General features: G+C 50.7%; 5 protein-coding genes across 5 annotated transcripts; 2 read left to right on the forward strand and 3 right to left on the reverse strand.

The window, feature by feature from the left end:
* Positions 1 to 161: 161 nt before the first annotated feature.
* On the reverse strand, positions 162 to 1,264 carry LTHEOB_10105 (Sur7 protein; the record flags this gene model as incomplete). Its single annotated transcript, XM_035506714.1, has 4 exons — positions 162 to 212; positions 265 to 630; positions 687 to 1,139; positions 1,205 to 1,264. 4 exons carry the CDS (start codon positions 1,262 to 1,264, stop codon positions 162 to 164), a joined length of 930 nt encoding a protein of 309 aa, XP_035368143.1.
* Positions 1,265 to 3,545: 2,281 nt separating this feature from the next.
* LTHEOB_10106 (FAD linked oxidase) lies at positions 3,546 to 5,561 on the forward strand (the record flags this gene model as incomplete). The annotated part of the gene is made up of 10 exons (XM_035506715.1): positions 3,546 to 3,687; positions 3,738 to 3,841; positions 3,897 to 4,061; positions 4,122 to 4,231; positions 4,331 to 4,347; positions 4,413 to 4,456; positions 4,525 to 4,653; positions 4,710 to 4,829; positions 5,118 to 5,243; positions 5,301 to 5,561. 10 exons carry the CDS (start codon positions 3,546 to 3,548, stop codon positions 5,559 to 5,561), a joined length of 1,218 nt encoding a protein of 405 aa, XP_035368144.1.
* Positions 5,562 to 5,909: 348 nt separating this feature from the next.
* On the reverse strand, positions 5,910 to 7,876 carry LTHEOB_10107 (Sugar/inositol transporter; the record flags this gene model as incomplete). Its single annotated transcript, XM_035506716.1, has 8 exons — positions 5,910 to 6,109; positions 6,165 to 6,295; positions 6,349 to 6,421; positions 6,473 to 7,038; positions 7,089 to 7,337; positions 7,390 to 7,645; positions 7,698 to 7,749; positions 7,802 to 7,876. The coding sequence occupies 8 exons, from the start codon at positions 7,874 to 7,876 to the stop codon at positions 5,910 to 5,912; spliced, it is 1,602 nt and encodes a 533-aa protein (XP_035368145.1).
* An 801-nt stretch (positions 7,877 to 8,677) lies between these two features.
* Positions 8,678 to 9,982, reverse strand: LTHEOB_10108 (Zn 2cys6 transcription factor protein; the record flags this gene model as incomplete). Its single annotated transcript, XM_035506717.1, has 2 exons — positions 8,678 to 9,450; positions 9,502 to 9,982. The coding sequence occupies 2 exons, from the start codon at positions 9,980 to 9,982 to the stop codon at positions 8,678 to 8,680; spliced, it is 1,254 nt and encodes a 417-aa protein (XP_035368146.1).
* Positions 9,983 to 11,329: 1,347 nt separating this feature from the next.
* LTHEOB_10109 (Short chain dehydrogenase reductase) lies at positions 11,330 to 12,241 on the forward strand (the record flags this gene model as incomplete). The annotated part of the gene is made up of 3 exons (XM_035506718.1): positions 11,330 to 11,960; positions 12,015 to 12,103; positions 12,158 to 12,241. 3 exons carry the CDS (start codon positions 11,330 to 11,332, stop codon positions 12,239 to 12,241), a joined length of 804 nt encoding a protein of 267 aa, XP_035368147.1.
* Between the last annotated feature and the right edge of the window lie 596 nt (positions 12,242 to 12,837).

Genomic DNA, 12,837 nt, shown 5'->3' on the forward strand with positions numbered 1-12,837 from the left:
ATGAGATAACCTTTTTGTGTCTTTGTGTCCTGGTAATCCCAGGACGAGAGACAAAGCTAATAGACTTATCCAGTAAGTCAGTAGACGAATCGAATAGACTGTACACAAGGCGCGTATCGAAGTGGCACTGTACACCGTGATCCAAGATTGACATAGGGTCTCTAGACCATCTTTGTCACACCACCAGCAATAGCAATGCCAGCCGCATGCGCCTACATTGGATTAGCATTTCGTTTGAAAGAACAGTGGCAACTGAGTACTCACCAAGGCGTCCTTTGCAACTTCGGTGACGAATCGTTTATGGTATTTTGCAGTTGCTGGGGAAACGTCAGCTCCCAGTTGCGGCCCCATTGATCGCCTTCTGAGCCCAGCATTGCGCTCAAAAGCCCCTGCGGCGTACATTTGCTCGATCTCGCGAAGCAATAGCTTCCGCTCAACATAGTAGTCCATGAACCAGACAATGGTAACTATCAGCATGACAACAGTGGAGGACCAAGCCATCCACAAGAACTTGTCGCCCCTGCATGCTGAGATGCCGACATCGGAGCCGAGTTGGTTGATCTTGTCCACCGTTTGAACCAGTACGCCCGTAATGACTCCAGTCGACAACCCGAGACCAAGGAACGCGATCTTTAAAATGTGTTAGCAGAAGATTCGTAGCACAAGGCCCGTGTTCGGGCACTTACAGCTGAGAGTCCAAGATTCAACAAAGAGACGCGAGTGCCATGAGTGTACCTGCGCGCATCGACCATTGCTATTATCATTCCGAGTATGAAGACAAGACCAGTAGCGGCGATGCCCGTGCAGAGGAAGAAGAAGACGGCCTGATACGCGTTTTCGATCTTGCCGCCAAGATCGGTGATTGTTTGCGAGAACGATATCTGGAAGGGCCCGAGTGTTTTCGAATTCGCAAGTGACACGGGGTTGATTGAGAAGAAGGCCGTGCTCTTTGAACAGCCCTCCAAGGTGCGGGACCCGTCGGAGCTGAAGTTCCCAAAGCAATAATTCATCACATGAATGCTATACCACTCGTTCTTTCCGGTGACCATGGTCCCGCTCGCCGTGATGGCTCCGGTCTGCTCGTACGCGATAGCTGTGTTCTCGGCAGTTTGATTCTTGAGGAGTTTGGAAACATCTAACTAATAGGAGAATAGGAGTCAGCTGAGAGTTGAGAACTTTACACTAGCAAATTCCAGAGACTTACCACCATGATATCGGCATCTTCAATGAAGTTTGGCTGCCAACCTGCAAAGAGAGAAAGCATAGACAGAACGACAGCAGCAGCCGTGCATATCACGGAGACAATTGAAAAGACTCGCATGCTTGATGGAGTGACCGAAGTAAAGTTCGTAAGAAAACGTGAGTTGAACGAGAGAAACGAAGTGAATGTAATGAACGTAAGAGGAGAAACTCCAAATCTTCTCAACAGACCAGGTTGATGCTGTTCACAAGTGCGTGTAGATGGGCGTTTATCTAGACCCCGAAAATGAGTTTGCAAGACAGGGAACATGAAAGCAACTTCGGAGTGGATGCCTGTTTCGAGACGAATAATGAGGACTCGTAAGGCAGGTCCAGGCCACCGTTCGAGAGCCATCCCGAGTCTGTCATGGATCCTGAAGTCTGTATGCTTGCGATCTGGTTTCGTTTTGCGTGATCATCGCTGGTGAAACTCCGCTCATTTGTCAGCCCGGGACTGAGGGGATACAATGATAGGGAAGTACTAGATGCCAAGTGTTGTGCCTAACGATAAGTAAAATTTGTTGTGCCTCATGTGTCGTCGATCTCCCCACTGCAGGACCTTGTCTGCTGAGCCACAGCGGACCTCGGTCTTATCTACGATCTTGAATTCGGAGTATCGATTGGAGAAAGAGAGCCATGTGAGCCTCAATACGCCAACTGCTGTACTGTTCCCGTGCGGAAGAACTACTAAGCGACTTTGATCTTCCAACTCACAGTTCAACGATTTGACTCCCGTGAATGATTTGGTGGGGTCGATTGTGGTATCCCCGTATCGAAAAAGGAAAGGCACCGGGGTTGTCTAGGAAATTTGAGCCGGACTAAGGGAGAATGTGGTCCATCAATGCTGGAGTGCACCTGATTCTCAAACGGCTGTCCTTCCACCTGTTTCTGCCGTCTTACAGTCAGTGATCCTCCCTCGTCCCAAGTTTGATTTGACTCTGGGATCACGATGACATCAAAGAGGCGGCCAACTAGGATCATGGCTGGGTCAGAAATGTGATCATGCATCCACTTCTTGCAGTGGGACTCTGGCACGAAAATCGTCACAGGGAAGCTCGAGCTCATTTGGGTGATGTAATAGGTGAGGGCCCGGGGTTATGCTTCTTCTTACAAAGTGATAGGTCAGAACCACGGCCTTCAATGAAATATCAACATATCTCTAGCGCTCGGACGTGGAATACCCCCTGTAGGCTTGTAGGGCTTCAGCCCCTTTCATGAGGGACATGAGGCACATTGACCCCGCGCGGAGGAGAAACAAGCCATACGGAACAGAGACCGATTGGCTATCAGGGGTTGGCAAGGCTTAGAGCTAGCATTTGTGGCTGTGTACTGCATCCTGGCGTTCTGGCCCTGAGACCACTCAGGCGGTGCACTACATGATCTTTGGGATGGGTCGATCGCGTGGCAAGGCGTCTAGAACAAGCAAATCCACCTATTTGATTGATGGGGGCGATCATCCCCACTACGTAGGGATCTAAGGAACTTTAAGTGTATTCAAGCTCCAGAAAGCACATACGGCCAAGAATAACCACACGCGGCTTGATGTTGGTGCCGAGCTCAGCACTGTCAAGTCGTCAACATGTCCTCGAAAGAGGCCGGCATCAATGTATTTCAAAGCTTGCGGATAACACTCTGCACCTCTTCGCAACATCGACAGTAACGGACCAAGCGGCTTCTCCTCAAATGTTGAGCGGTGAAGTGCTACTCTTACGTGTGCTGGGGTGGGCCAGCCAGAGACCGAAACACTGTGTTCCAAATGTGGTAGTGATCGGCGTAGATCAGTAAGAAAATTAAATGACGTTTTCATCGTATTTCGTACGGAGAGCGACATCATTTGCTAGCTGTCAGGCGGGCCGGCCCACTCTTGTTCCAACCCATACCGCTTTGGATTTCGCAATACTAGAACTTGGGGTAGGATATGAATATGGGTGAGATAAGAGTAGATCTTTGGAGTGTCCGCGAATCTATCCAAGACGTACCCTTGCTATTCCTTCCTGCCGATCCTTTCGTATTTTACGCTCTGTGATTGGCTCCATCAGAAAGGAAAGCACAAGGCTCCTACACCGCACTGAAATGACAGGATGGGCGGTCTAGAAGTTGAGAGGCGCATTGCTCCTCAATCGATGGTTCTGCCATGGTTGAACCCTGGCCGCAGAGGGAGAGTAGAACAGGTGGTAGTAGATCATTATCAAGGCGTTTTTATTCACCACGTTGAACGGACGTGGCTGTGTTCGCTCGTGGCTACATAAACAACCATCAGCTTCTTCGGAAGAGAGCATACCATTTTCAAACCTTTCAGTTCAAAAATGATTCGACCGACTTCTTTGCTGCTGGCAGCTCTGGCTTTGACAGCCTTACCTTTCTCAAATGCTGGTTCCAGTGCTGCTTCTGACGCCTGTGATCAGATCGACTCCAAGATATCGAGTGCAAGCGATATCGTCAGCAAGCGTAAGTGAATTGACTAACACATCTCTCGTTACGCCAAGCTAACTGCACAGTGAACCCCGCTTTCGTGCATGATATTCATCACTGGTATCTGTCGTCAAGCCAAATCCCAGAATGCGTTTTCGAACCCGGTTCCGTTGATGACTTGGCCACTGCAGTAAGCTGCTCTATACATCCTATAGGACATTTAGAGTGCTTACAAAATGACACAGATGGAGATAATTAGCTCGACGAGGTCTCCATTCGCCGTGAAGTCTGGTGGACATGCATCTAATCCAGGATTTTCAAGCACTCCGGGTGTCCACATCTCCTTGAAACGCATGGATCAAATCGTGCTTTCTGAAGATAACTCTACCGTCGAAATTGGCATGGGACTTGTAAGGAACCCTTTCCTGCTGATATGCTTTGTCAAACTAATCGTTGTGTCACTCATTTAGACGTGGGCTGATGTTTACGAAGAACTGGACGACGCTGGCTACAATGTTGTTGGCGGCCGTGTGGTTGGCCCAGGAGTCGGTGGTTTCACCCTTGGTGGTGGCTTCTCATGGTAAGCAGCTCTTCCGCCACCCGGTGCTATCGTGACGAGTTTCACAAATGCATTCCATCCACAAGTGTGTTCGCTCAACTGATTCGTATCACTTTACAGGAAGACTAATCAATACGGTTAGTTCTACTCAATTTGAACAGTAAAGATGTCACGGTGGAAAACTCATTGCTAACTATTGAAGGCTTGACGTGTGACACGGTCAAGAGCTTCACCTTAGTGTTTCCGGTAAGTATCAGCCTCTATCCTTAATATTTCCTCATAGTGATCAGCTGAAGCTAAATAACTTAAATTAGAACGGAACTATCACTCGCGTTGATTCGGAGCAGCCAGACCTTTTTTTCGCTCTGAAGGGAGGGTTAAACCGTTTTGGAGTTGTCGCTTCTGCTGAGTTCTACACCCACGAACAGCCGCCCCAGGTATACGTAAGTTGTACATTCTGATGTCTCTGTAAGATGGTACCAATACTCAAACTACATAGGGTGGAGTAAAAGTCTACGGAAGCGACGAAATCGACGCTGTTCTCAATGCGACCGCTCAGTTCGACGCGGAGAACACCGACCCCAAAGCGCAAATTATCACAACACTTCGGGGCGAACCGGTGGGTATGGTGTCTCTGGTGCTATTCTTTTATGATGGTCCGGAGAGCCCGCCAGCATTTGCTCCCTTCGAGAATATCTCGTCCATTATCAGTCATACAAAGACTCAAAGTTTCAACGATTTCGTAAAGGGATTTCCCGCAAACTATATGCCACAGGCTCGTGGAACTTTCCATACACTTTCTACCTCCAAATTGACTCCCGGGTTTCTGGCTGCTGTCCGAAACGAGACAGATGTAGGTTTCTGCCCATCTATATTTTCCTTAGAAACTAACAATGTGCTTCTCCAGACCCTTAGAAAGACCATGATCAAGCACAGTGGAGTGAGCGTCAGCTACGATATTGAACCGTTTCTGAAGACGTGGGGTGAGCATGCAACGGAGAGCGCCTATCCTCATACCAACTCACCACTACCTGTAAGATGAGACCGACCATCTCAAGAGAGAACACAGCTAATGTATTCACTTATACAGCTTAACATGGATTTTGCTTGGCTCTCGTCTGATGATGATGAGTACTGGTATAATGCGATGCGCTCGTCTGTCAATCGTTTGAAGGACGTTGCCATGCAGGAGGGAATTCACTCCAACTTCACAACCTACCCTAACTACGCCATCACAAATACCACAGCTGAGGAACTCTACGGCACTCAGAACGCAGCGCGTCTCCGCAGTATCCGGAATCAGGTTGATCCTGACCGTGTAATGGAACTCGCAGGTGGATTTTCTATTTGAAATCTTTCGTCGGTCATCATTTACATTCTTACCTGCTGAGCAGTATTCTTCCTTCTCATTCACTCATTGGTATCATCTCTTCATGTTTCAGTTCCTCTTCTACACCGTGTGTACATAAATTGGCTCCATTTTTCCACACATCCTTGTGAAATTGTATAAATCACTTCACTACGATTTCTGATTCTTTTGTCAGTGGTTATAAGTAGTACAGCCACCTCGAAGCTCTCAACAGAAAGCATAAGATCGATGTAGGTTTTCACAACCACCTCTGCAGCCTGGCCACATGTCGGTATCAATGGCTCACGAAAAAAAGTGCTTGGCCACCCCCCGTCCGAAAAGCATCTAGATCTATCGTGTAAATTGACCGCCATCCAAGCCTTTCTTTGGCACTGCTTCATCGACATGCATCGTACCCATACCCGCATCGAGCTTTTCAGTATGAGCCCTCACGCCGGGCATTTTCGTAGATATGGCATGCGGATCCTTTATAACGATGAGTGAAGGATTGGTCCGATAGTATTCATCAAGATCCTCGAGACTTCGGTTTGCTGTATCATATTTTAGCGTTTGCGAGACTTGATAGAGAAAGCTTAGTCCGCATACCTGTCTCGGGATAAAATAAGTAGATGACAGGCAAGAAGACGGCGTTGAAGACGGTCCACACAATCCAAAAGCGCCACCCGAGGCTCTCGATACCGATAGGCGTGATTTCAACGATGACGAAGTTTGTGATCCTGCATTGCACGAGTTGAGCTCGAGGTCTCCGTTGTCTTGACACTGTACATACCAGTTGGTCGCAGTCGCTACCGCCGCCCCTTTTGTACGCATTGGGTAGCTGCTGATTTCCGAAGGATAGAGCCCTCAAGTCTTTGTTAGCTTGTAGTTCTTAGAGAAAGGTGTTAGGAACTGACAAGGAACCCCCAGCATGCCCATGCCGAAGGCAATGTAGTAGAGGAAGAAAAATGCGATAGATGCCGAAGCAAACGCTTGGCCGTTACTGCTTGTCGTTGAGAATCGTAGCAAGATGGTAATGATAAGGAATGCAAAGCCTTGTCCAAAGGTCGAGAGCATCATGAGCTTCCGCCTTCCCCACTTCTCGACCAAGGGAATGGCCAAGGAAGAAAAGACAAGGTACGAGGTTGCGTTACAGGCCGTCAACAGCCGAGACATCTCGTTTGAGACACCGACGTATTCGATGAGCACTGTCGGCAAGTAATAGCTCATGATATTAATGCCTTCGAACTGCTGCATGAACTGCGTGCCGGCACCAAGGAGCAGACGACGGATAGTCTTCGTGGATCCGGTGTTGCGGCCTCGAAGAAGATCTCTCCACCTGATGCCGTGTTCTAGTTCGTAGCGTACGCTGTAATCGATGGTCTGAACCTCGGTAGTTACGTACTCGTGCTCCTCTGGTTTGTCTTCGAGGGCCGCTATGACCGTTCGCGCCTCTTCCATTCGGCCTTGGCCAATGAGCCAGCTAAAACGGATGTCAGTTCAGCGAACTCTCATAGGATTGCTTGAGCTTACCGCGGCGACTCGGGAAGCCATGGGACCGTAGCCCACAGAATGAATATGAAGAAGAACTGGAAAGCCAACGGAAACCGCCAGGCAACAGACCCGCCTCTGAACGAAAGGCCATAATTGATCCAGTTGACAAGAGTGAAGCCAGCGATGTTCATCGTCATCTCCAAGATGACCAGCTTTCCTCTCCATTTGAACTGCGAAGTCTCTGTTTGCCAGATTGGCGCCGTTGCTGTGTTGATGCCATTTCCAAAACTAGCGTTGTTAGATTTTCCATTGGTTCTGCCACAGCCCTGGGATGCCTTACCCAAGAATGATTCGCCCGACAAACATCTGCGCCAAGCCATAGGAACTTGTTTGGATGAGGGCGCCAACGGCCATGACAGTGGTGCCCAGGAGAACTGCCTTCTTTCTGCCAAGCCTCTCACCAATGGTAAAGGCAATGATGGCACCGAAAAAGCAACCAACATCGTAGATAGCAGTGACGGTGGAGAGGACCTTGGTCTTTCCAGGGCCGACCAAATCGTGAAGTTCGAGAAAGTTCTGTGTGACGACAACACCGCCTGCATTCAAGGTCAATTTTTTATTCAAGCAAGGCGGGGATATGTGACGCACTGAAAACACCCTGATCGTAGCCAAATAGAGTCATGTCGGTTGCGCACGCAACCTGGAAATGAGTAAGTGACTGTGATGTATGTCTCAGCGTGAGACAGGCGTACTGTAATCCAAAACGTGAGCCATCCGCCTCTCTGGCCAAAGAATGGCTTCTTTCCGGTGTCGTTTGAGAGCGCCATGGTGTATAAGACTCAGCAAGTCTTGTTTACTGAAGAGAAACGAAGGACAGGGCCGTGTTTATATGCTCTCGTAGAACACGCCATAGCCGCGAGACGTCTGCGGGGAAAATCTGGGGTCGGGACGATGAGGCAGCCAGCGTTCGGGTAAAGTCGGCGCATATGCTACTCAAAGCAGTAATTCAAGAGATGCTGACAGTCAGGGAATTCTGGCGGTCGCAGGCTAGGCGATTCCCTGCTTTGCCGCATACTGGGCTTGTTGGAGTGCGTTAGCGTGGGGATTTGCAGTGCGGCGGCATGGTGCGGGGAGCGGGGTGTTGATGTCATATCGACCCCCCACGGGAAGCGACAGCATGTTTCCCTTCAGGAACAGGATGTAGAAAATGTGTCATTCCGGGTTTTCCTTTCGGTTTGCATGCGGCATTTTCCCTGGGATAGTGCAGCGGCATTATAGAGCATGTCACGACAGGCGCAATGCCTGGGCAAGTGCTTCCGCATCTCTTGAGGCGAATTGGAAGTTTCGAAGAGTCACATTTAGCCGCTCCAATCATTTCGGACGGTCTACCCGTGCGAGCCCCCATTGGCCTCAAACTGATCGAAATTCGAAATACCGCTCCAGGTAGGACCACGTTGGTGTTAACATCTATTGGAATGTGGGACCTGGCTACCGTTTTCTAATGGGGCTTTTCCATCCATCGAAGGGTTTCCGTTGAGCGTTTTGTTTCGAAATATAACTATTGCGTGATGATACACTGATGAACTGACGAGTCTTTATCGAAACAAGGAAAGCAAGCAAACATTGATTTAGCGGAAGATCTCCTCCGAGTAAGCCATGCCCCATCCTTCGACCAAGTCCTTGACTCTGTCTTCGGACATGATTCCCAGATCTTGTTCGATGCTTCGAATCATCTCAACTATCATACATTGATCGGATTTCTCCGCCAGACATTGACCCGCCGTATACAAAGGCTGCAGCAAGTGTATCCTCAGACTGTCATCTGGCGTGCCCAAAACGATTGAAAGAATAGCCTTTGCGTGGTTGCGCAATTTATGCTCCAGCGCACGGTAGGCACCCATAAGCTCAAAGTTACTCCTAGGACTGGTGTTGGATCGAAAAAACATGTTGCTTGGCCCGCACATCAAGAGGATGATTCGGGCCATGTGATAATGTATCATAGCGAATGCGCATGTACTGCTTGTAAACCAAATCTCCTCGGCGAAGATGTCCGAGGCCGGCCCTCGGCTGCCGAACTCACGTTTTAAGATGGCATCAGGCTGGAAAGATGGAGGGATTCTCTCAAGCCAAGTGTCAAGAGCGCAGTGTAGTCTTGTCCACTGGGCCTCGTGCTCGGCCGGGGCGAGAATATTAGAGACGGTTCCGTACTTGCAATTAACTACTTTGCACAGTAAGCGGAGCAGGGCGCGAAGGGCCGTCTGCTCATTGTCATGGTGCACATCGACGCTGCCCGGTGTGGGCATGTCAGTGCGAGGATATCCAGCGTCATCAAGTGGAAGCCCCATACTACGCCAGAGAAGTAAATCTTCGGTGTCGACTCGCGTGTGTCGTTGAGAAACAACTGATGACGATGAGTGAGTAAGTGAGCATCAGCGGCAAGGGAGGGTCTTACAAGACTCCTTGAAGTCATTGAGTACGAACCACCAGAAGAGCGACTGATGGGCTATCGACTGGTATGGGCGCGGATGGCTCGTACGAAGGGTCTCTTCTCTGCCGTCAATCTGCAGAAGTTTGCAAATTCCATCGACGTGGCCAGACCACGCCCTCATTGTAGCGCTGATATCTTCGTATTGGCATAAGATGCAAGCTGCGACTAGGCGAATGGCGGGCATCTCATGGTGCATTTCGACTTCTAACATGGGTCCGGATATGGTGGCCACGCGTCCGTAGATCTCGGAAGGGGATGGGACAAGGCTGCTGAGGCTGGCTGAAGAGCCGGGACGGTTCTCTGAGATTTCCCTTGCTAGTGCCTGGATCGCCTTTTCGTAGTACTTGGCCCCGTACCACAGATAGTCCAGCTCTGTGGCTCTGATTGTATCCATGACCTGGATTTGGCCATCTGTAAGTCGATTTCGCGGCTCGGGCTCATCCATTTGGCCCAGTTGCTTTGCTGAAGTTGCGCAGGCCGAATATCTTAATAGAGGACAGTGCCTCGCCAAAATCAAGACTTGGCGACTGAAGTAGTGATCGGATGTCACAAGATCCATTCTTTACAGTGTAAGTGACGGTCGGCGCCGACATATGGTTGAAAGGGGCCCATACGCCTTGCCCAGTCCTTCGGAAAATTGACGTAAGAAGAAAGCGATTTCATCTGCATCTTCATTGCCTTCCCTGACATGATTATTGTGTAGAGTCCGAGTGGGTGCTGAGTTGTGGGTTGGACCGAGAAAAGGCGCTGAAATCGCGTCAGCTACAGATCAGAGGTGTTTTGACAGTCACACTTACGTTCAGGCCAAATAGGCGTGTTGACTGCATTTGCAAAGGGGGTATTGGAACTTGGGTGTTCGCCGGTAGCATCTGGCACTGTCTGAGCGGTTGCCGGTGCTGCGTGGTCAGAAGGGACTGTATCGGTCACCCTGGGGCTTGGCTCGTTGGCGATTGGGCTCGGACCGGCGGGTCTGGCTGCGGGGGAAACGTGCGCAACTAAGGGAATCAGCACGCAAGCAAATGGGTGATTGTAAGCTGACGGACTCTGCTGAGGGGAGCCAGTCGGCGCCTCTGCTCTCGGGATATCGGTGTTCGACTGCACAGCTTGCTCGGCTGTTTCTGCTGCAGCGGGAACGGAAAATGTCAAAGCATGCTGTCTGAAAAGACTGTCAAGGATTGGGCAAGAGCGACCGGCGCGTCTGCACTGGCCGCACTGAGGGTGCGTCTCGTCACACTTGATCTTCCTCTTTCGGCACTCGGAGCTTCGCAGGACTTGGGTCAGCGGCGGAATCGTCATGCAGGCGGATGAGTGGGCCACGTACCAACCCTTGCGGGATCTCGCATGGCCCGGTCTGCGATTCTGGCCGGGAGTTTGGTCAGCTCGGCGATTGGACTTGTCGACGGCTGCACAGCGCATTCTCGTTTCGCAAGAATTGACAAAAGCTATCAGCGAGTGGCCGTGGCGTGGCAGAGCCGACGATGGTCAAAACCCCGCCCGCCTAAGCTGCCGCTTTTGGCAGAGAAGGACGCCAACCAGAAGCTACCGCGATATTTTCCCGATGTGGACAAGGCGGCAGCCGTCCCTCCACTGGACGCGCGGTCCTCGGTCATGTCCCGGTCGAAGTGGGTCCACACCACAACGCACAAAAATCCGCTAAACTTTCCACATCTGGCCGGAAATGCGGAGGCGGCTACGCCCCCACTTTGCAGTACTCCACCAATGCTGCAGTCGAGCTGTATAAAATGTCAAGCGTTCGAGAGGGTGCAATGAGCCACACGACCAATCACCTACAATGCCTCTTTACCAGCCCCCCGACGTCAATGCCCACGTGCTCTCGCAGTTTTCCCTCAAGGGCAAGATTGCGGCAGTCACTGGTGGAGCCAGAGGCATCGGCGTCGAGATCGTGCGCGGCCTGGCCGAAGCAGGAGCCGACGTAGCCCTCATCTACACGTCCAGCAAGGACGCCCACGAGACAGCCGCCCAGATCGCGCAGGCGACGGGCGTGCGCGTGCAGGCCTTCCAGTCCGACGTCGCCGACCGCGATGCCATCGCCGCCACGGTGAACAAGATCGCCGCCGAATTCGGCCACGGCCGGCTGGACGTCATGGTCGCGAACGCCGGCGTCTGCGCCAACGTCCCCAGCCTCGAGTACACCGAGGAGACGTGGCGCCGCAACAACAGCGTCAACCTGGACGGCGTCATGTGGACCGCCCAGGCCGCCGGCAAGATCTTCAAAGCCCAGGGCAAGGGGAACTTGGTCATCACCGCCTCCGTCAGCGCCACCCTGGTCAACATCCCGCAGACCCAGGCTGCCTACAACTCCTCCAAGGCCGCTGTGGTCCATCTAGCCAAGAGCTTGGCCGTCGAGTGGACAGATTTCGCGAGAGTCAACTGCATTTCCCCAGGCTTTATTCTCACCGAAAGTAGGTATACCGCATCCCGATGCAACTCTGCTACTTTTGCTAACATCCTCTCAGTGCTTACGAAACAGCCTCCGGAATTGATGGACCAGTGGCTGGCCCAGATTCCGGGACGCCGTATTTGTCACCCCGCCGAATTGAAGAGTGTATGTTTTATGCAGAGCGCTTTCTGAGACTGAAGCTGACATGTATATTTATAGGCTTATGTTTTCCTCGCGAGCGATGCCTGTTCTTATATGACAGGTGCTGATATAATCATTGACGGCGGTTACACTCTTCCTTGAGCGCTAGACTATCATAGTAGAATCAAATGACCTTTAATTGTATCATGAATTCTGTCTCATAGAATTTAGCAAATTGAAGAATTAATAGCGAAGAAAGTCACCCTGTTAAGCTCCACGAGCTTTTCGTTCTCACATACAACATTACTCCTTTTCATACCAATTCCACAAGCACCCTCGGTTACCATTTCCACATAGAGGAATGTTAATGTGTGTAGTTTCCCAATATAGAAATTGGCATACTGAATGGCCGAGCAGTAGATGTCTGTGTTTCTTTATGACATCATTCACTGGCTAACCTACTCTCACCATCGGCTGATGTTCAGCAAGCACGTGGGCCGGAAGATGACCGAGAACTACTACGTTATACATGAGCCCCGTGTCAGGTGACAGAAAATAGCGTCAGGAACCACAGAGCCTCCGGTGGGGCTCTGCTCGGCAGTTCGCCGAAGCCGATGCAGGCGCATTTACGTCACCGAAGCCAAACACAAGGCAAAAGTGGAGCCAATTGGGTGGATAGCCGCGGATCCATGATAGCCAAAACACGCAAAATCTCAGTCCAGACTTTCACTTTCAAACATGGCATTTAATTTTCTTTC

The sequence above is a fragment of the Lasiodiplodia theobromae genome, assembly GCF_012971845.1.
Source record: "Lasiodiplodia theobromae strain AM2As chromosome Unknown scaffold_36, whole genome shotgun sequence".
In the NCBI taxonomy this organism is placed as follows: domain Eukaryota; kingdom Fungi; phylum Ascomycota; class Dothideomycetes; order Botryosphaeriales; family Botryosphaeriaceae; genus Lasiodiplodia; species Lasiodiplodia theobromae.